Source organism: Gigantopelta aegis, chromosome 8 (genome assembly GCF_016097555.1).
Source record: "Gigantopelta aegis isolate Gae_Host chromosome 8, Gae_host_genome, whole genome shotgun sequence".
Lineage (NCBI taxonomy): Eukaryota > Metazoa > Mollusca > Gastropoda > Neomphalida > Peltospiridae > Gigantopelta > Gigantopelta aegis.
In genome coordinates this window covers 52,008,867-52,033,277 of record NC_054706.1, presented here as the reverse complement: position 1 = coordinate 52,033,277, position 24,411 = coordinate 52,008,867, and the positions used below count along the sequence as shown (strand labels likewise).

General features: G+C 38.7%; 1 protein-coding gene across 1 annotated transcript in view; it reads right to left on the bottom strand.

Moving 5' to 3' along the window:
• Positions 1–24,166, bottom strand: part of LOC121378442 (extensin-like) — a 65,269-nt gene extending 41,103 nt beyond the window's left edge. Inside the window, exons 1-2 of the mRNA XM_041506613.1 lie at positions 24,059–24,166; positions 23,781–23,912 (exon numbers count right to left, since the gene is read on the bottom strand). Coding sequence (XP_041362547.1) covers positions 23,781–23,912; positions 24,059–24,061 — 135 coding nt within the window. The 5' untranslated portion in view covers positions 24,062–24,166. The remainder of the gene's footprint in view (positions 1–23,780; positions 23,913–24,058) is intronic.
• Between the last annotated feature and the right edge of the window lie 245 nt (positions 24,167–24,411).

Below are 24,411 nucleotides of genomic sequence, written 5' to 3'. Positions count from 1 at the left end.
GTCACACACACAGACATAGACACACAGACACAGACACAGACACACACACACAGACACACACACATATATATACACACACACACACACACAGACAGACACACACACACACAGCACACACACACACACACACATACAGACACACAGACACACACAGACACACACACACACACACACACACACACACACCACTAAAAACCCGCAGTATTTTACTAATCGAATGTAATGAGTCATAATTATGTTTTCCTGTACTAAAAGTATTCCAAACGCTCGTGTTGTTAAAAATAACAAAAAGAGACAGTTCTGTGTTTTGCGCTCATCCGTACCAAAAATGGGTCTGTAAATTTAAATGACATTCGTAGTATAGGAAGCTGGTTTACTATACTAAGGCCAAAAAAAAAGTTTAACAATTTGGTACTATTGCATTATACTTGAACCCCAAGCAACATTCATTAACATGACAATTACGCATTTTATTTTGTATTGAAAATCTCCTGACAAAATATGATGATTCATCAGTTCAATCCAGTGTTTGATTTGACATTAAAAGTACCGAGGTTTCTTTTATTTAAGCACACTTACCAAATTGCTAAACCTTTTTATCTTAGTGTGTATTCAAGAACATCTATGTGAATGTTTACAAATGCATCGGAATGTTGCTATTACTCAGACAACTAGATATGGCGGTCTGTGTGCACTGCTGGAGGTTTTTTTAATGAGAAAATTGCAGCGAGTTTTACTTCTAATACCATTTGTGAAATACATATTACTTTCAACAAAGTCTTTGCTGAAAGGACTGCTTTGTTGCGGAGCTGTTCAGTGTTTAGATTTGCTCAATATTCATTACTGCAGATGTAGGTTCCCTACACTTGCAGTCGAGATAGATATGCCATGATCCGGCATTTCAGAAGTCCAAAGATGTCGCCATGAGATTGGACGACTGTAATCGTCTGTTATGAGACTAGCATTAACGACTTGATAAGCAGACGACTGTCGAAAACGCCGCCTGGTGCTCTTCTCAGACTATCAAATGTCACGACGGAATTGGCCAACTAGACAGTTGCGATGTAATTCCCCAACTCCCGACGGGTACGCTATGTTTAACAACTAATCGGTCGTAGGTGTTGAATCGAGTTTTTAAAAAAGTGTTCAGACTAGCCGTCCCCCCTCCTGACCCGGACTTCTTAGTCACTGGCGAAGTCAGAGGTTAAGCCCGAGACAGGCGTGTTCGAAACCTTCGTGGTATATGGTTATGGCGCTCTCTCTCTCTCTCTCTCTCTCTCTCTCTCTCTCTCTCTCTCTCTCTCTCTCTCTCTCTCTCTCTCTCTCTCTCTCTCTCTCACTCAACCTGGTTGTAGAATTAATTGGTCTATATAAACTTGGATTTTTTCCCCCGTAACACCCAATACATCAAATGCCGATCTACAGGTTCTATCCTGACTTTGGGAAGTTTCATTGTTCTGTCTGTCCCTCTTTGTCTGTCTGTCTGTCTGTCTGTCTGCCTGCCTGCCTGCCTGCCTGCCTGCCTGCCTGTCTCTCTGTGTCGGCCCCTCTCTCTTTCGCCACTCCCCCTCTCTCTGTAGTCTCCTCTCTGTGTCGCCGCCACCACCTCTCTCTCTCTCTCTCTCTCTCTCTCTCTCTCTCTCTCTCTCTCTCTCTCTCTCTCTCTCTCTCTCTCTCTCTCTCTCTCTCTCTCTTGACTGGACAGTCGTAGGAATCAAAGAGATCGGCGAGTTGGCCAACTCCGTCGTGACAGTTGGTAGTCTGAGTCTTGCATTACAAACACTATAATAATAACAATTCGTCTGTCCGGTTTCGTAACTATAGTTTCTCCCTAACCCCTTCTATTCGTGATTTAATAAGGATAATTTATCATGCAATAATACGACAGCTGACTAAATATGTCTTATTGCAGGCAGACATTTTACTTCAGCTTTTCCCCACTATAAGATACCAAATATAGCATACAAACAATATTATATAAGATAAATTCTTTATGGAGTTATAAATAGTTGGAATTACCATTTAATCACAAACGTTTTCTAATATATTTATTGCGGGGGTTGTATTCGGATAGTTTTTTTTTTTTTGTACTATTATTTTAATAAATCTTTCAAATTGCTCACAGCCACTTTGTTCAGAGAGAGAGAGAGAGAGAGAGAGAGAGAGAGAGAGAGAGAGAGAGAGAGAGAGAGAGAGAGAGAGAGATCCTAACAAAAAACACCGACTACGTCATAGTTAACAACCAAAAACACAAACACAAACAATATCAATAACAAAACAAAAACCCCACCCCCACCACCCAAAAAAGAAAAAAAGAAAGAAAAAAGAACAACAAACAAACAACATCAAACCTCAAAATATACCCCCACCTCACCCACAAATATAAAAGCCACCCCTAAAACAACGCATTAGTTTACTAACTAGTCGAAAGTAATGAATAATAATTTTCCTGTACTACAAATATTCCAGACACACGCACTGTTCACATTAAATGCATGCATGTTACACATCAAGGACAAAATAAGAATCATTGGAAAAACAAACGTATATGTCATTCTTAAAAAAACCCAAACATATTTAAAGGGACATACCCTAGTTTTTAAACACTAAGGTATATGTTTTACTATTACAGCCATTTTTTGATAACCGAAATCATACTTTACTTAAATTTTATTGTTTAGTTTATCCATTTCCGTACTTTCGAAGTGTTTTTGGTCATCCTGGTATATTTTAATATCACAAAATGCATTTCTCATATTTTAAAAAACGCGCGTGCGTCTGAGAAGTAACAGTTATGGAGTTGGAATTTTAGTCTATTTTTAGAGGTTATTTCACCATTTCAAAGTCACAGACTCGTGTTTCACTCAGTTGTAACTTTATCCAAATGTGTTACAGGTTTGTAGATGAAATAAACTTAATGTTAATTTTGACGGGTTAAAACTAGGGTCTGTCCCTTTAAGAATTTCAAAAGATAAAATACTGACATCTGTATATTGACTAGACTAAATGCGTATTAGAAAGAAAAAAAACCCGTCTAAAATGTATAGCTGCAGAGGATGGAAAGTATTTTCCAAACATCTATTATTATATATACTGATTCAGCATATAAAACATAATACTAGTACTCTCGATCTCGATCTATATCCATATCCCATAATCAGATTTTGTGTGGAGTTCGGAGGATGTCCCCGGGTTAGGCGTGCCTTACATTTTAATAGATAAGCAATGTGCCAAGAATTTGTCCTAGTTGAAGCTTAAAAACAGTCATATCTAATATCTGTGACTAACAAAAACCCGTAAACAAGAGATTCTGAATACTGGATATTTCAGAATACTGAAGATGACATTGATGCTTGCGCCCTGATTATCTGGGCCCTCGATATACGCCCCATTACCCAACTGTTCACTTTAACATAACTATTATCAGGTTGTGTTAGTCTTATTTAATGCTGTATAATAAGTTAACCATTTCAGTTAGTGTGTACATGAGATACAAATTTCCCTGTTACACAAACTGCACGAACGTGGCGTGGTGCCAAACAGAAGGTTTCCAAGCCGCCGAGCTGCGATTCCAATCAGGTCATAACAAAACGATAAGAAAGAAAAGGGAAAAAAAAAGAAAGAAGCGAAAACACTGCCGCGTTGTAATGTGGTGGTTGTTTTAAAGTGCCTTGACTGGGTTCATAAATAGTGTATACACAGAAATATGCTACCTGATATTAATCTTCTTAAGTTGATTTGTGAAAACAGGGGCGGATCTAAAATGACTATTACTCTGGGATAGGGCATATTATGCTGTCGCAAATAAAGTTTGCTTTGTTTAACATAACTTGAGGATATCATTATTAATATCGGCTATTGAATGTCAGACCTTTGTTAATTCTGTTAATTTATATCTTCTTAAAGGAAACCCTCTGTCTATTTTTTTCCATTAACAGTAAGGGATCTTGTATATTCAGTTTCCCACAGACCAGTCGTGAAGCAGAGACGGGGATAAGAAAACACAAATCAGAGAATGGGACCACCGAGGAGATTTGATCCTAAGACACAGGCACCTCAGGCGAGCGCTTCACCGACAGAGATAAATCACACTGTGAAATAACCAATATTCTAAACAGAAATATGACCTGAGTTTGCTATTATAAGATGTTTTTTAAAACTAATAGAGCCTTTTGAAAGACTTAGAGTACATATTAGATAGATAATAACTAGTTAACGACGTAGGATATGGGCTTCATCCTGTAAAGGTAAGAATGCAGTCCATACAAATTAAGGGGGAAAGTTGTTATTCCTGTTATTTCACCTACATTGTACGACAACCTAGAGGTCAAATTAGCGATTTTGTAGTGTAGATATTCATGTGATGTCACACGCATAATAACTTTGCATTAATCGTTCATTATAATCTGTCAATAGAAACAGTGGTTGCAGGATAAATATATTTTCTTGCTTAGAAAATCAGTGTCTGTACACACTAAGTGTTTCTGGTCGTCTTAAAATTCGTAGCAAGTCTAAATGAATTTTACCTCCTGTTGTATAAACATTGATATATTACGAAGTAAAATGAAGTTCAAGACATCACCAACATTAGGACGAGTCGACCAAAAACACATTGGACGCACACAGATACATGTATGCTGAACAAGAACAATATAATATTATATATTAATGTAAAAACTACTATTTTAGTCGTTGAAAACGATCTGTTAGTCAGAAACTTGATACAATCTTTACAAGAAACATTCTGTAGTCATAGTGGGTGTGGAAGAGAGAAAAATATGGTTTTTCCACAGGCTCCCGTCGGTTCTACATCTGCCAATAACATATGCTGATAGATATCAGGGCTGTTCTAAAAAACAAAGGAAATATGTGTGTAAAGCGATATTTTACTGTATGTTCACAATTAAATACATAGCTGGTGATGATTCACGGGATGCAGCAAACAACGCTGGCATGCAGATCTTACTATGAAACAAGAGTACCGGTGAGTTACACGATACACCCGTCATGAGTTTGACTGAAAACCATAGATATTAATGAATATGTTACGGGTATGATTCAATTCTAATTATGTGAAATGTTTGCAACGGGATGGATGAACGGTTTGTTTTGGACCAACTACTGATGATACTGTATCCATTGGAGAAGGTGCTGTCTGATTAATGAAGTTATTGTTCTTTATTAGAAAGGGAAATTTTGTTTAGCATTTTCTTCAAAGGCCGAACAAGATTTTCCTATGATGTTCAGAATATAGACAAATTATTTGATTTATTTGTAACACAGTGACCTAGTAATTGTAGGTGACACACCACCATCCCAAGTTGTTCCTACATGTGAGGTTTGATGACCCTATATGGATCTATATGCAACATATTGTCCGGACAAGGATTTACTGTTATGTACAGTAGACCGTGAAAAATAGGTCACAGTGACCAAGTAACAGTACGCGACACGCCGTCATCACAAGTTGTTTCTACATGTGAGGTTTGATGGTCCTGTATGCATATGTATGCAAAATATGGTCCGGACAAGAATTTACTGTAATGTGCAGTAGACCGTGAAAGGTAGGTCACAGTGACCTAGTAATAGTACGCAACACACCGCCATCCCAAGTTGTTCCTACATGTGAGGTTTGATGGCCCTGTATGGATCTGTATGCAAGATATGGTCTGGACACGGATTTACTGTTATGTGCAGTAGACCGTGAAAATAGGTCACAGTGACTTAGTAATAATATGCGACACCCCGCCATCCCAAGTTGTTCCTACATGTGAGGTTTTATGGTCCTGTATGCATCTCTGTGCAAGATATGGTACGGACAAGAAAAGGTTAACAGACGGACGGACGGACGGTCGGACGGACAACGCCATACCATAATACGACCCATTATATACAGGCGTATACAGAGTGGGTAGAGGTGCCATGTTAATGAAAAATAATGGTAAAAACGGATACTTTTGCATTAAAAGGGTGGAGGTGTAGGATCTTTGGATCAGAAATCGGCTCGTATGGGGACTATTTCAAGAACCACTAATCTGTAAGTACAGGCTAAACGCCCGTTTCGTGACCCATATACAGATACCTGCTGCATGTAACACAGGAAATACTTCTGGAATCGATCTGGAATTGTTTACCACTGAAATAATTCACTACAAGACGTGTTTACAACAACCACTCCAACAGAGTATTGCTGCTTTGCATCAAAACATAAAAACGAGACGAGAGCTGTAAAGGTGTAACCGAACAACACAATTCCACCATCCTACTCGAACAAATGTCGACTAGGACAAATCATACTTTCTGCGGCGCAAATTTATTTTTGCGGACATTTTCTGTATTAAATTTAAGATATAACACGTACACACAAATGTAGATACGGTGAAACCAAAATCAACATGATGTCACCAATGGGTGGAAGGGGTCTGACATTAAATCGAGCTATTCATAGAGAAGATTCTTGACCTGCAACCTGTCCACATTTGAGGGAAGGGTAGGTGACGGGGAAGGGTGCTCTTTACATAGGCGTCATAAGAAAAGTTTGTTTTGTTTAACGACACCACTAGAGCAAATTGATATATTAACCATCGGCTATTGGATGTCAGACATTTGGTAATTTTGACATATATTCTTAGAGAAGAAAACCCGCTACATTAGTAGCAAGGGATCTTTTATATGCACCACCCCACAGACAGGATCGCACATGCTACGGCCATATGATATACCAGTCATGGTGCACTGGCTGGAACGAGAAATAGCCCAATGGGCCCACCGACGGGCATCGATCCTAGATCGACCACGCATCAAGCGAGCGCTTTACCACTAGGCTACGTCCCGCCCCTAGCCGTCATAAGACTGCTGGGCCGATTATATATTAATTCGCCTTTCAAATGGGAAGGGTGGGTAAACTTCTCAGTAGAATGTCAGTGCCTCCTGCCTCCCCACTTCTGACGCTTTTTGTTTCAGGCAATCAACACGAATTGACCTTCATCCATACACGTTAAAAGGACCTGGCCAAATACTACCCAGGGATGTCTTTCCACTGAAAAGATACCACCAGTGTTGGTAGAATTACTGAAAGGACATTAAAAATAACTCCAGCAGGATGACCTGAATAGTTACAGAGCAATGCCAGCCAAGTCAATACCGCATCCTCAAACGTGCGTTAACAAAACTAATCGCTAAATCCTCGTGACCGAATTGTGATACGAAAATATATTTTCTAAAAGCCTGAGCCGAGTGCAGGCAGACGGCCTCAGACCACAATTAATTTCGCTATATGTTTCTATATAGCCTTAGTGGCTATAACATTTTTATTAATATCAGCAGGCCCGTGAAGTTTTGTATGTACCTTTGCTTGCATGGGGGACACATATCCTGAAAAGGACAACCCCTGTTGTCCAGCTCTTTCTCCCAGCATATTGGTTTAAACAGACCCACCCTCTAAACCAGGCCGGAGTACACCCATTTTACACAAAAAGCACTACTTTTGCATGGGCCGGAATTACCACAAACAAGTCTTCAATGTCAGCAAGTTACACATGTTTACAAACTACATGCTATCCCCTGTCAGTTCAGTCAAACAGTTGCCACTTCATAGCTGTCTGCCATGAAATAATCACAGTCAAACAGCAGACTACTTGCGCGGTCAAATTTCCGGATTTTGGACAACCAAATGGGAAGATAACTGTAATCTGAGGCCAGACCAAGCAGGAAAACGGTCTCTAGGCTGGTTTATGCGCTCCACGTTAAACCAAATGACATAATCGGAGACCAGTTAATTTGTTCGCGAACGTTGGCGTCGGTCGTTGTCGCTGAACACTCAGCTGGGTTCCATAAAATCTGCAACGGACGCAGATCGATACACACCGACTCAGACCATCTGCGACTGTATTCCCATAAAGATATAAAAAGAAAGAAAGAAATGTTTTATTTAACGACGCACTCAACACAGTTTATTTACGGTTATATGGCGTCAGACATATGGTTAAGGACCACACATATTTTGAGAGAAAACCCGCTGTCGCCACTACATGGGCTACTCTTTCCGATTAGCAGCAAAGGATCTTTTATTTGCGCTTCCCACAGGCAGGATAGCACAAGCCATGGCCTTTGTTGAACCAGTTATGGATCACTGGTCGGTGCAAGTGGTTTACACCTACCCAATGAGCCTTGCGGCGCACTCACTCAGGGTTTGGAGTCGGTATCTGGATTAAAAATCCCATGCCTCGACTGGGATCCGAACCCAGTACCTACCAGCCTGTAGACCGATGGCCTAACCACTACGCCACCGAGGCCGGTCCCCATAAAGATGTCTTTCATCTACATCGGTTAAGAGCTACAATTCGGCAAACAAAGTCAACATTACTCAAATAGCTCCATTTCGTTTTGATGAAACGTTCCAAATTATACGCCAAGTTACCTCATGAAAACTACGCTATTTTTTTATACTTTGGATCTAATCATGCGCCCATGACAGGCGTGCGCTACAACAGCTTGCTCTGAATGTGCACGTTCAACCCTATGACCTGACCTGCACTAGTCTTCGTCGATAGAGCAACCTGCGACTGGTTTTATGAAAACCAGGCTAAGTCATAAGTCATAGTACCCATATCAGGGATTTGATAATTATAAGAAGAGAAAATAAGTAACTGGTAAACTTATTAAATTATAAAATGGCAATATTACCACTTCATAGAAAGTCTAGCTTAGAAACGTTTATGAAGCGACTCTAGACTTCAGAAGAGTTTCCAAATTTTACATGCTGCTTGTACTAATGCCACTATAAATATTAAAGCCTTTAATCTGACTCTTAAATGTTTTTACTTTATTTTTTATGTTATTTATTTTTAAAGCATGAAGCCAGATTAAGAATATGTTGATAAACTGCGGGAACTCTTCTTTTGCCAGGAGTTAAAAACGATTTCCAGTTGCTAAATCTGGAAACTGTGTGTATCCATATCTAAAATAGCATTCATTTATCTTCATGTTATTTTTTCATTCAACCCTGGAATCTGGCTTTCGTGATACAGAGTAGAAGATTTTTCAAGTTTTATTTCCAGTATTAACTGCACTTTAAAAACATTCAAGTTGGTTGGAGATGTAAACGATGTAATTGAAATGAAACACAAACTTTAATATTGAACTATAAGCCACTTCCTGTTGGTGCCAACATATTTAACATAATATTAAAGATTGAGCAGATCATGGATACATCTTCCACTTGGGGTGTGGTTGGCTGTAGAATTTAATCCCCACCCCAATGGACCCACTGGTTTATTTTGCGAGCCAACCAATCCCCCGTGACTTGTATATCAAATACTGTACAATGATGCGATACTCATTTCAAATTAAAAGCTCAAATGATCTTTTAAAACTTGAAATCTCTATACTATTCATATATTAAAGTCAGTCTCGAGCATTTCAAATCAAATCTAATTTATTTTGCTGAAATAGTTTTATGCAAAAAAAGGCTAAAATCAGATAAAAATCACATTCCTGACTGTGGTATGTACTGTTCTGCCTGTGGGAAGTGCTGACAGGTAATAACAGTACTGAATGTTAGTCTATGCTGCAGTTAATCCATCGATTTATGCTCATAAGGTAGATCACTCTCCATCATTCTCCGTTGCAGTATTTTCCTCATATGTTTATGTTCTGACCCGTGATATTTATAATTGTGCACAGTTCTTTAATCTGTGTTTTAGTTTAACTTTTGAATTTGTACATTAATATTGATCATCACTTCATTTTCACATTTACCTTAGTTTAACATCCAATAGCCGATGATTTTCCATGCTGAGGTGTCTTTAAACATTCATTCTGAATGATTCATTCATTCATTAAAATATACATTCATTCATTCATTTATCCATTCAGTCATTCCTCTCTAGTACTGTATGTGAAATTACCAAATGTTTGACATCCAATAGCTGATGTGCTCTAATGGTGTCGTTAAACAAAACAACCTTTAACTTTAATGAATGAATGAATGAATTCATTCATTCATATATTTATGTTTGAATAATGCCAAAAAGTTGTGAAAACTTAAAGCAATCAAGAATTTGAATTTGAATTTAAAAACCCCCACATCTTTGTTCAGACAGCTAAAATAATTATATTTCGTACTCAGAACAGAGAGTTTGAACCCTTGATGATACAAGAGCAAAAAGAAAAAAAGAAAAATAAATAAACTAGTTGGCTAATATCACGTGGGTTCTTTTCTGTGTTACAATTGTCTTGAGTTTGAATCTTTGATGATACAAGTAAAAAACAAGAGAGTTGGCTAATATCATGTTGGTTCTTTTCTGTTCTTTTTTGTCTTCAGTAACACCGCGAACTTTGACATTCGCTTCTACATCTGATTCTATTAGACACGTTCCCAGTATTGCATTAACCCGTTATACGCGTGCCACTTGGCGGTGTATGTTCTTATTAATATTAAATCACGCAGGTCATTTGATACACACTTCACAACGAGAGTGGCGGCGTCCTGCACAACCATCAAAGAAACACTCCAACGTGGCCCTTGGTGGAATTAAAGAAAAACAAACAAATTGAGGAGTTGGCCTCTCTCCTCTGACTTAAGGCAAGCAGAGACTCGTATGGATGACATCTGTTTTATATAGACTTTTTGGTTATTGCAGGTTTATTCTAATGACTAGCCCTAAGGTGTGTTCTTAAAGCTACAATATCACCTCATCACCATTCAGGTTATTGCAAGTTCATTCTAACGACTACCCGAAGGTGTCTTCTTAAAGCTACAATATCACCTCATCACCATTCAGGTTATTGCAAGTTCATTTTAACGACTAACCCTAAGGTGTGTTCTTAAAGCTACAATATCACCTCATCACCATTCAGGTTATTGCAAGTTCATTCTAACGACAACCCTAAGACGTGTTCTTAAAGCTACAATATCACCTCATCACCATTCAGGTTATTGCAAGTTCATTCTAACGACTACCCGAAGGCGTGTTCTTAAAGCTACAATATCACCTCATCACCATTCAGGTTATTGCAAGTTCATTCTAACGACTATCCTAAGGTGCGTTCTTAAAGCTACAATATCACCTCATCACCATTCAGGTTATTGCAAGTTCATTCTAACGACTATCCTAAGGTGCGTTCTTAAAGCTACAATATCACCTCATCACCATTCAGGTTATTGCAAGTTCATTCTAACGACTATCCTAAGGTGCGTTCTTAAAACTACAATATCACCTCATCACCATTCAGGTTATTGCAAGTTCATTCTAACGACTATCCTAAGGTGCGTTCTTAAAGCTACAATATCACCTCATTACCATTCAGGTTATTGCAAGTTCATTCTAACGACTATCCTAAGGTGCGTTCTTAAAGCTACAATATCACCTCATCACCATTCAGGTTATTGCAAGTTCATTCTAACGACTATCCTAAGGCGTGTTCTTAAAGCTACAATATCACCTCATCACCATTCAGGTTATTGCAAGTCCATTCTAACAACTACCCGAAGGTGTCTTCTTGAAGCTACAATATCACCTCATCACCATTCAGGTTATTGCAAGTTCATTTTAACGACTATCCTAAGGTGCGTTCTTAAAGCTACAATATCACCTCATCACCATTCAGGTTATTGCAAGTTCATTCTAACGACTATCCTAAGGTGCGTTCTTAAAGCTACAATATCACCTCATCACCATTCAGGTTATTGCAAGTTCATTCTAACGACTATCCTAAGGTGCGTTCTTAAAGCTACAATATCACCTCATCACCATTCAGGTTATTGCAAGTTCATTCTAACGACTATCCTAAGACGTGTTCTTAAAGCTACAATATCACCTCATCACCATTCAGGTTATTGCAAGTCCATTCTAACGACTACCCGAAGGTGTCTTCTTAAAGCTACAATATCACCTCATCACCATTCAGGTTATTGCAAGTTCATTCTAACGACTATCCTAAGGTGCGTTCTTAAAGCTACAATATCACCTCATCACCATTCAGGTTATTGCAAGTTCATTCTAACGACTATCCTAAGGTGCGTTCTTAAAGCTACAATATCACCTCATCACCATTCAGGTTATTGCAAGTTCATTCTAACGACTATCCTAAGGTGCGTTCTTAAAGCTACAATATCACCTCATCACCATTCAGGTTATTGCAAGTTCATTCTAACGACTATCCTAAGGCGTGTTATTAAAGCTACAATATCACCTCATCACCATTCAGGTTATTGCAAGTCCATTCTAACAACTACCCGAAGGTGTCTTCTTGAAGCTACAATATCACCTCATCACCATTCAGGTTATTGCAAGTTCATTTTAACGACTATCCTAAGGTGCGTTCTTAAAGCTACAATATCACCTCATCACCATTCAGGTTATTGCAAGTTCATTCTAACGACTATCCTAAGGTGCGTTCTTAAAGCTACAATATCACCTCATCACCATTCAGGTTATTGCAAGTTCATTCTAACGACTATCCTAAGGTGCGTTCTTAAAGCTACAATATCACCTCATCACCATTCAGGTTATTGCAAGTTCATTCTAACGACTATCCTAAGGCGTGTTCTTAAAGCTACAATATCACCTCATCACCATTCAGGTTATTGCAAGTTCATTCTAACGACTATCCTAAGGCGCGTTCTTAAAGCTACAATATCACCTCATCACCATTCAGGTTATTGCAAGTTCATTCTAACGACTATCCTAAGGTGCGTTCTTAAAGCTACAATATCACCTCATCACCATTCAGGTTATTGCAAGTTCATTCTAACGACTATCCTAAGGTGCGTTCTTAAAGCTACAATATCACCTCATCACCATTCAGGTTATTGCAAGTTCATTCTAACGACTATCCTAAGATGCGTTCTTAAAGCTACAATATCACCTCATCACCATTCAGGTTATTGCAAGTTCATTCTAACGACTATCCTAAGGTGCGTTCTTAAAGCTACAATCTCACCTAACCATCATATCATATTGTTTATTAAAAAAAGTTAAAGTTGTTTTGTTGAACGACACCACTAGAGCACATTTATTTATTAACCATCGGCTATTGGATGTCAGACATTTGGTAATTTGAATATATAGTCTTAGATAGAAGACCCGATACATTTTTCCAGGAATAGTTTTTATACACCATCCCACAGACAGCATAACACATACCACGACCTTTGATATATCAGATGTGGTGCACTGGCTGGAACGAGAAATATCCTAATAGGTCCACAGACGGTGATCGATCCTAGACCGACCTCATCTCAGGCGAGCGTTTTACGTCCTGCCCCTATTATTTACTAATGCAAAACACAAACATAGCTACATTTATAATAAGAGTGTATATGTTCGCTATCAAGGTTGCACAGCACCATTTACTTTTTAATAATATATTCGATAACGCTGAGAGAGCTATGTGACTGGTATTTTTAAGAAGTACAGCCGCTTGGTAAATACCATGCAAAAACAAAAAATCAATATATTCGATAACGTTGAGAGAGCTATGTGACTGGTATTTTTAAGAAGTACAGCCGCTTGGTAAATACCATGCAAAAACAAAAAATCAATATATTCGATAACGTTGAGAAAGCTATGTGACTGGTATTTTTAAGAAGTACAGTCGCTTGGTAAATACCATGCAAAAACCAAAAATCAATATATTCGATAACGTTGAGAGAGCTATGTGACTGGTATTTTTAAGAAGTACAGTCGCTTGGTAAATACCATGCAAAAACAAAAAATCAATATAAGTTGACAATAAAAATTCTGAGTTATCCATCCATAAGCCAGAGCACCATCTCATTTTCCTTTTATGTAAGTGGTAACATACCACATGCACGGTTGTTATCATTTAGTACTAAACATAAAAAGTACCTTAAAAAAAGAAGATTATTTAAATACCACAGAGGTCATCCTATTTGTGAACAATAAAGAAAGTTTTGAAAGAGCATTTCAATATTTTGTCATTTTGTAATGAAGAACTACTTCCTAAACCGGACTACACCACCCACAGACAGGATAGTACATACCACGGCCTTTGTTATACAAAGCTGGCTGAACTTACCCTGTTAAATATTCTTATCTGACATATATATGTTTCCGAGTACGTCACATTTCCGAAAGGTATCGTGTGACCTTTCTCAAACAGTGGGATACCGTGATTATGTGATATACAATATTGGTTAACAGCCTGTTTCATTCAGTCTTGCCTTTTATTTCGCGACACTGCACTTTACGTAGAGTTCCAACATAATTTCCAGATGTACTCGGGCTATATACCAATGCCTATGACAGAGTTAAAGCAGGCAGGGCAATGTGGGAATTTTCGGTTGAATGAATAACAGAAGCCATTATGTAACCGGCAGTGGAACAGTGCAGTCTTCCGGTATCTTAATCGGACATTGCACGTGGCCACCTGGCGGTAAAGGGGAATGCACTTCGTTTGAGTCTTATCGAACCGTGTTGAACTTAAAGTACCATGGTCATAGATTGCATAATATTACTTTCTCGACAACAATTTCTGTTAATTTTTCTGTTGTAACACAATATATATTTATTTATCTATTTTATTAACATAGCTTTCATGGATGGGGAGCTACATTTACTCTTTACATTTTAACACCTCAGCACATTTTCAGTTGATAAATCTACGGTTTGTTGATGTCAAAACATACGGTATTTATGACACTTAATTTAATATGGATGAAACAAACCTTCTAATTAGCACCACTGGGTCTTTCTTTTATTTATACGCAATTCCTAAAAAACAGAGAGAGAGAGAGAGAGAGAGAGAGAGAGAGAGAGAGAGAGAGAGAGAGAGAGAGAGAGAGAGAGAGAGAGAGAGAGAGAGGAGAGAGAGAGAGAGAGAGAGAGAGAGAGAGAGAGAGAGAGAGAGAGAGAGAGAGAGAGAGAGAGAGAGAGAGAGAGAGAGAGAGAGAGAGAGAGAGAGAGAGAGATGGAAGGGGAGGGGTGGTGGTAAGTCCTGCTCATTAGTAAGCCCAAGCAAACGTTCTACCACTGAGCTACATTCCGTTCAACCAACCATTCCAAAAATGCATATTCCTTCGGGTTTTTAAAAACAACAACTGTACACTCATACTTAATGCTATTTCTGTTGGAGGAGATATACGCCTACGTGAACAAGGCGCCAAGTTCTCGAGCTGAAATTCCAACAAGTCGTACACTACACGTGCCGGTGCCGTGCACTAGAATAGCTACACAGAGGATACACACTGTTGATGTATCTTGAAATAACTGACGAGTGGTGTTGGTAAAACCTGACTTCATCAAACGACTGTTGATACTAGAGAGTGTGTGTGGCTTATTGGTCCTCAATAAATCGTACTTCGTGCAGTGTACGTACTTATAAACTACAAAACAGGCGCGTGTGCAAGAATTTTAGCAAGGGGAGGGAGCTATGTTAAGCGATGTTTATAGGGGGAAGGGTCAAGACATTAACCCATCCCCCGAACTGTGGCGGGCGATCTTTATAGCGGGAAGGGTCAAGACATGCTCCCCCAGAACTGTGGCAAGCGACGTTTATGGGGGAAGGATCAAGACATTAACCCATCCTCCGAAGTGTGGCGAGCGACGTTTATAGGGGAAGGGTCAAGACATGCTCCCCCCCCCCCGAACTGTGCCGAGAGACGTTTATAGGGGAAGGGTCAAGACATGCTCCCCCCCACCCCACCCCCCACCCCCCCGAACTGTGCCGAGCGACGTTTATAGGGGAAGGGTCAAGACATGCTCCCCCATAAAATGAAGTAAAAAAAGAAGAAAATGTTCTTGAGCGAAAAGTGAGGGTGGGATAATTTTGACCCCCGAAACCCACCCCTTGAACACGTCTCTGCTAAATTACACACGCACACACTAGCAAGTCACATCTAAGTAACTACCGTACAACAATATGTGGCATCATAATTTATATACTCAACAACTAAAAAAACGCAAATATTTTAATATATAATTATACTTTTTCATAAGAGTAATTCTGCAAACAGACTATCAACAAGAGCCTTTTAGTATTAACAAGACACTGATAATAGACCTCTTTCACATTCCCATTGCGCATGTGCGCGAAGAGTACCGTCCCTTGCCGAATTGGACGGTATCGAGGCTATATACAAATTGGGGGGCATGCTCGACAGTTGTCATGAGCGTCGTGATTAGCTTCGTAGGAGCTGTGAATCTCTAGCGACTAACGTACACATTTCGTATAAGATGTTAAAATGCCTGCGAAAAACGGTCTACTAAAGTTTAGATCGGAATGGTTTGAGACCAAAAGCAGTGAAACAGTAACTTAGACGAAGTCTCTGGAGCCGCCTGCCTGTCAAGGGTATTTTAACAACGCAAAATTAAAAGATTCATACAATAAAATTAACTTTAGTGGAATGTGTTTTTTTACTTTTAACAATTAGAATTATAGTTAAATACTCACGCGGATTTCCAGTGATGTTTAATTCTCCACATGTATCAGTAGTCAAAATTTAATCAAATATGCCTCCCCTTCCCTCTAAAACTCCCAACAAAACCTACAACTTAGCAGACGTCGGAAACCGAGTAAACGCGGCTCAAAGTTTGACATCACATGTGAACGCGGAAGTAAAAGTTGACATACTGTTTTTGTTGTTTGTTTTGAAGAATTCAGATGCTTCTTTACATGAAGATCAGTTTGAAGTAAACATATATCTGTATGTACAATAGTGTTTGGTTACTATTTTGTATTTTGAACATTGGTCGAGATCGTTAGCGATACCATCAGCACTTTGATACACATTTACAAGTACAGGGAGAAGTCCTATATACCCATATGATATGCAAGTATCACACGTTTTTATAACGTACATGATTATATATAACATAAAGTGCAGCAACTTTTCCAGAGTGGTAGACACATGCAACCCGATACGATCCTAATTTGATGTTTGGTCTAACTTATGAATATTGTATATAATTTCAGGCCCGTAGCCAGCATGATTAGCGGATGGGGGGGGGGGGGGGGGGGGAGGAATCGAAATTTCATGTAAACGGAACTCATCAAACGAGAGCGTCGAAGGCGCGGAGCCGTAGACGGGAGGGGGGGGGGGAAGGGGGTTTCCCCAGATATATATATATATATATATATATATATATATAGACCCCTTGCCAAACAATATATATATATATATATAAATATATATATATATATATATATATATATATATATATATATATATATATATATAGACCCCTTGCCAAACAATGAGATGACGCCGGTTACACTCGAGAATAATACACGAACTTTTGTTGCGAAATATACGTTAATAAGTTGCATTAAGTTGTGGTATGCATGTAAAATGGCCTGGTCACAGAGCCACGACAAGAAACCGTTTGTTTTCAGTCGTACCAATGTATTTATTATAAATGATTCATGGCATACTTCTCACATCCCACAAACAGGATAGCATACACGACGTCCTTTGATATATCATTGGCTGGGACGGGAAATAACCAGACACAAAAACTAATTGGATTCACAGGCCCGTAGCCAGGATTTTGAGGGGGGGGGGGGGGGGGAGAGACATTTTTCAAGGCGAAAACGGGTATTTTTAGTGCAATTCCTTCCAAAAAAAATTTTGTTGTCTTTCTTTATTTAGGTAACTGTTTAAGGTAGCTTACTAGTACTTGCTATTATGCAAGTCGTTGGTTTCTTTAATATTTGTGTCACATGATGCTACGTATATATAATATAGTACGCATGGCTCCATTTTATTATTGTAATTCATTCTCTTTTTTTTGTTTAGGCCAAGAACTTTTCAGTCACCCCTCTTCCGCCCTGGGCCAAACCACTGTCCTTGCCAGAGGAAGGGGCCGGCGGGAGGGGGGGGGGGGATGTTTCAAAGTTCAAGTTGTAAATGCATTGGTTTACTTCAGTCCCCATTGCCACAGACTGAATTGGCGGCGAAGTGCAGCACTCCAAACTTATCTTCCCTATTACAACTAACAAACAATCACTTGTATTCAGTAGCAGTCACAAAAAACGCAAACCAGACCTAAAACGTGTTGCATTCCAGACTTATTTAAATTTCTCTTGCAAGCTCAGTAGAGAGACAAACAAGCCCGCTAACCTCGTTTCTAGTACAAGCATGCTATTTAAGTTGGAGTTGCAGAGTTCTTGAAAGCATATAACTCTACCAGAGAAAAGTAAAGCCGGTTCGTGTTCTTTCCTACGCCACCGAATGGTATAAAGGGATTAGAATAACGTTATTGTGTCCGTCCTTTCTGCACATAAAATATTAATTCATTCATCCGTCTGTCGTCCGTCTGACCGACTGCGCAAACGCAGAGACACACAAAAACAGAGAGAGAGAGAGAGAGAGAGAGAGAGAGAGAGAGAGAGAGAGAGAGAGAGAGAGAGAGAGAGAGAGCAAAAAGGCATATAAAAAACAAGAGTAAAAAAAACCCCATCAGTTTAAACTAAAAACACCCCCCCCCCAAAAAAAAAACCCCTCACCAACAGCAACAAACAAATACCAACCAAAGCAACAATATCCCAACCCCCCCAATCCCCGAAAAAACCCCACCAAACACCCAACAAAAAACATCAACAACAAACAAGCACCACAGACGGCTTTTTAACTAAGTAAACAATAAAGTTATTAGTTTACTTCAGATACTAAGTACATCACCAGCTTTATGAAGAGAATGCTAAACGTATCTAGCGTTACCGCTTGGTGTGTGTTTGATATGTGCCTTTCTCACCATTGAAACAACTACTGTCTTGCCACACAGTTACAGTATCATTTACTAAAATGTAAAATACAAGTACAACTATAGTGTTAGAAAACCTGCCGGGTTTTGCTACCAACGATTATCGTCAATAGCTTTCTTTCATGTTTTTTAAAACTGAAATAATGCCCCAGCTATGAGTGTAAAAGTAATAATAATAATAATAATAATAATAATAATACACATGCATCATACATGTGACGCAGTTTAGCTATTATAGCTAAAGAATATCAAAGAATTATGACGTGCGATGGAAAGACAAGTAATAAGGATAATATTTCCTAAATGATAACAACAACAAAATACCTATATCAACCCACAACCACCCCCTAAAAAACAACAACAACAAAAAAAAAACCCACCAACCAACAACAAACAGACACCCCACCCCACCCAAACCTCCCAAACGTGTGACTTTCAAGTGCTTAAAATATAGTTTGATGTATGTTTTGTCAAACGTTTTTTGTTTGTTTATTTGGTTTGTTGTTGTTTTTTGTTATTTAAAATCTATTGTGACATTCCTCATTTGTTCACACAGCTGCTAGTTGTCAGTATAACCAGGATTATGACGTCAACCAACCTAACAACCGATATTTAAAAAAAAAAAAAAAAAAAAACCCCCCCCCCCCCCCAACAAAAACGGAAGTATATTGAACTACTAGAATGTGGGAGCGGGTATGTAAGACAGGTAGCACTAAACCAAATAACGTCCGGCTGGGTCAAAGTTCGAGGTGCACCGTAAAGAAATTAACACCACGAGTCCTGTGATTGGTGATAAATGTTAGTGTGTTGGTTGTGAAAAAAAAAAGTTTCATCTGAGAAACTTTTTTCAATGCAATTTCATTTCATCTAGTACCACTGTGTCAAGTAACCTTGTGCTTGAAACATGTAAAAAAAAAAGTACACAAATATTGTGCGAAACTAGGGGTGTTGTTAAAACATCTGTTTCGAGCGAAAATGAGCCATGAAAGGTACCATTTTCTTTAATTAACACTTTGAGGTAGGGGTTGCAGTACTGATATTTATGGGTCATAGTTTGGTTGATATATTGCATATAGTGTTTTAAAACACAAACGTTAACATGGTCGCCTATGGGATATTTTTTGGTATAGTACAACCTAGAGAGGCAGAGCACTCGTTTGGGTTGCAATGCAGTCATTACTTTAATCGATACCAGCAATAGGAATAGAACGATTCACCATACTTAAATGTACATTCTCAAAGTTACAAGCGCCATTCTTCGCTATTTATAGAGCAAATTGATTAATTAATCCTCGGCTACTGGATGTCAAACATATGGTAATTATGACACGTAGTCTTCAGAGGAAGCCCGCTATACCTTTTCCATTATCGTCAATGGATCTTTTACATGTGCTTTCCCATAGACAGGACAGCATATTACTTATTTATATATAAAATCGGTCCGCCAAGGGGATTCGAAGCACCACAGGCGAGCGCTCCACCGACTGAGTCAGATCCTGACCTATTTCGCTAGTTTTTCATGCTACAAATTAAAGTGACATATCCTAGTTTTTAAACACTAAGGCATATTTTTCACTATTAGAGCTGTTTTTGATAATTGAAATCAATCTTTACTTAGATTTTATTGTTTTATTGGTTCCGATCATCTTGCTGTTTTCAATATCACAAAATGCATTTTTCATATTTTTAAAAACGCATATACGTCTGAGAAGAAACTATTATGGAGTCGAGTTTTAGTCTATTGTTTTTTTAACCGTTTTCAACGTCACAAACTCTTATTTCACTCTGTTGTAACTCTATCCAAATGTGTTACATGTTTGTAGATTAACTAAACTTAGTGGCAATTTTTACGGGTTGAAACTAGATTCTGCGACTTTAAGCAACACCATACATAATATTTGCATAATTATCTCAAGATTATCCAAATTGTAATGTGTTGCCACTCGGCGTAAACAGTGGTCTTCTCCAGAATGCGTGGCGAAAAATATGAAGTTACAAAGCAAGTTTACCTCGCATATGAATTGAAATAGTCAAAATGCTGATACAATTCAAATTCAAACTGCCGTCATTCGTTAACATGTATGATACTCATATTGGACTTTGCAACAGTATAAATTTATAAATAGTAATAAATGAAAATTAATTATTTGGATATATTTTTTTTGGGCATGTAATTCAAGTTATAATCATTACATTTCACAAGACAAATTACGAAATATTTGTGTCATTTTACTACTTTAAGACTGCCCCTTTAATTAGGTGAAGTATATAAATATTTTGTTTTGCGAAATAATCGATTACTAGCGCTTTTATTCTTTACAATATTTTTATTGAATTTAATTTCCAGAAGAAAATAAGCGTATTTTAGTTAAATCCACAGTAAAGCGATTATTTTAGTTAATGCTGACAGTAGAAATCTGATTCAGTAATAGAACACCTAGATCATGTGCAATGTGTTATTTTTCGTTCTAGCCAATAGCCCACGTCTATGTTAAAGACTGTGGCATGTTCTATCCTGTATTAAGAACATGCAAATAAAATATGTTATTCAGAAGGAATAACGTACTTGAGAACAAAAGGATTCTTCCTGAATAGTATAGTAATAACAGTAAAGAAAGAAATGTTTTATTTAAAGACGCACTCAACACATTTTATTTACGGTTATATGGCGTCAGACATATGGTTAAGGACCACACAGATATTGAGAGAGGAAACCCGCTGTCGCCACTTCATGGGCTACTCTTTTCGATTAGAAGCAAGGGATATTTTATATGCACCATCCCACAGACAGGGTAGTACATACTACGGCCTTTGATATACCAGTCGTGGTGCACTGGCTGGAACGAGAAATAACCCAATGGGCCCACCGACGGTGATCGATCCCAGACCGACCGCGCATCGAGCGAGCGCTTTACCACTGGACTACGTCCCGCCCCTAGTATTAACAGTGTACACGCATTTGGCATCCATCCCAGTGTTCGCTGGCGGACAGTAACTCAGTACATGTACAAGAATATTCGCATGAACAGTTTGTTTGTTTGTTTTGTTTAACGACACCACTGGAGCACATTGATTAATTAATCATCGGCTATTGGATGTCAAACATTTGGTCATTCTGACTCGTAGTCATCAGAGGAAACCCATTTTCCCCACAGACAATGTTACATGAAAGCACATACCACGGCTTTTGTCCAGTTGTGGTGCACTGGTTATGTACTTACAGTAGGCCACGATTACTATTAAAGTGAATGTGCTCCAGTGGTGTCGTTAAATAAAACAAACTTTATCTTTCTTCTGTCGCTATCACAAACACAGTCGCAGTTACAGAGTGCTAGACAACAAATAGCCGTAGTTACTATATGCGCTGAGGTGTCGTTAAACACTAGTAGCCCAGTGGTAAGGCGCTCGCTTGATGCGCGGTCGGTTTGGGATCGATCCCCGTCGGTGGGCTCGTTGGGTTATTTCTCGCTCCAGCCAGTGCACCACGACTGGTACATCAAAGGCCGTGGTATGTACTATCCTGTCTATGGGATGGTGCATATAAAAGATCCCTTGCTGCTAATCGAAAAGAGTAGCCCATGAAGTGGCGACAGCGGGTTTCCTCTCTCAATATCTGTGTGGTCCTTAACCATATGTCCGACGCCATATAACCGTAAATAAAATGTGTTGAGTACGTCGTTAAATAAAACATTTCTTTCTTTCTTTCCTTCTGAATAACATATTTTATATGCATTTTCGTTAAATAAAACATTTCCTTCCTTCCTTCCTTTAAACACTACTTCCCTCCTTTTTATCCCCAGTAGTAGCTGATCAGAAACGTACTGGCATACCCTTGCAGTTAAACCAACATTACTAACTGTTGAAAGTACAGTAAAGTACTCTTATAACGAACCGAAAGGGGCCATGACAGCTGGTTCGTTATAGCAGTAGTTAGTTGTACACATTTGCATAAGTCTTTTTTAAAATTAATGGTATAGTGAAATAAAACGGAACTATGCAGTAGTTCGTTCTAAACATGTTCGTTGTAAGTGTAGGGCGGGATTTAGCTCAGTCGGTTGAGCACTCGCTTGAGGTGCTTGTGTCGCAGGATAAAACCACCTCGGTGGATCCATTCAACTGACTGGGATTTTTTCTCGTTCCAACCAGTGCACCACAACTGGTCAAAGGCCGTGGTATGTGCTTTCCTGTCTGTGGGAAAATGCATATAAAAGATCCCTTGCTGCATTAAGAAAAATGTAGCTGGTTTCTTCTGTCAGAAATACCAAATGTGTGACATCCAATAGCCGATAATTAATTAATGAATATGCTCTAATAGTGTTGTTAAATAAAAAAAACTTTTGTAAGTGTACTTTATTATATATATATATATATATATATATGTGTGTGTGTGTGTGTGTGTGTGTGTATATGTGTATGTGTGTGTGTATATATATATGTGTGTGTGTGTGTGTGTGTGTGTGTGTGTGCGTGCGTGTGTGTGCGTGGTATATATATATATATATATATATATATGTGTGTGTGTGTGGGGGGGGGGGGATTTACAAATTTACTGGCAGCTATTTATTTTACCATAATATTGTTATCAGCTTCGTGAATTAGTACCACTGATAGAATAGTAAACAAGACGAGTTGTTAATGTAACTGAGAAATAATAGGGACAGGCGAGAGAGTGCTTCTGAATCTCTGCCTGACCCGTTTGACCTCTAATGTCTTGGAATCTCAGAACTCACAACCTTGAAACTATCAAAAGATGCGCAGCAGACGATAAGTCACGTGATCCACCGGCATTAAGTAACTCGATAGGAGAGGAAGGTAGGAATCGCCGTGATATTTCGCATCTAACGTGTATAAGACAATTATATGAGGTGTCCACAGTATATGAGATATTATATTTAAAATAGTAAAGAAATAAAATGAAAAATTATTGGTATATTACAAACAAAAATAGATCTAAACGTCGAAAAGATCGCCATGCTTCATTATATGGTCATGCTGGATTAAAAAAAAAAAAAAAAAAAATCCTAAAAACTTTTATAACTTTTTCTTACTTACCCTTTGAACAGAAAGAGGTAGCCCGTATTCCCTACCCCCTTGAAGCCGAAATCCCCACGGTATCTCGGGACCTGATCTCTGTAACCATATCGTTTCCATGGTTAACACTCTTCCCACACCGTGTCTGGGCTCCTGGAAGTAAGATGGAAGGCGTACATTCAACTGATGAGAGAAATACAGAGAGAGAGAGAGAGAGAGAGCGCAAAGATGCTCCTCTTGTCTAAATTTAGATAATTTCGTTTCCATGCCAACAAACCCGAAGTTCTTCTGTAACTTACCATGACTGTTACCGTGTGTTGTTGTTTAAAGTGATCTCTAAAACCCACCCGGAGAGTCCCGGGGGTGAACACGAGTGATCCGAGCGTGCCCGGGTGATAGCGCCACCTATGTCGTCTGCCTTCTCCGGAGGAGAAGAAACACGATACGCCAACTGTCTTGCGGAATGAGTTATTATTATTTACCTCTACTACGGCTCGCAGGAATTAATTAGCAGAAGGATTCCAGCTACACGTTGTGCCGGTACCGATCAGGAATGATGTACAGACGTGGGATTGGTTATTGAGGTTCATATTTTGTTTAAATAACATTGCAATTGATAAAGAATTTGATATTTGTTTTACAGAAGAAGGAA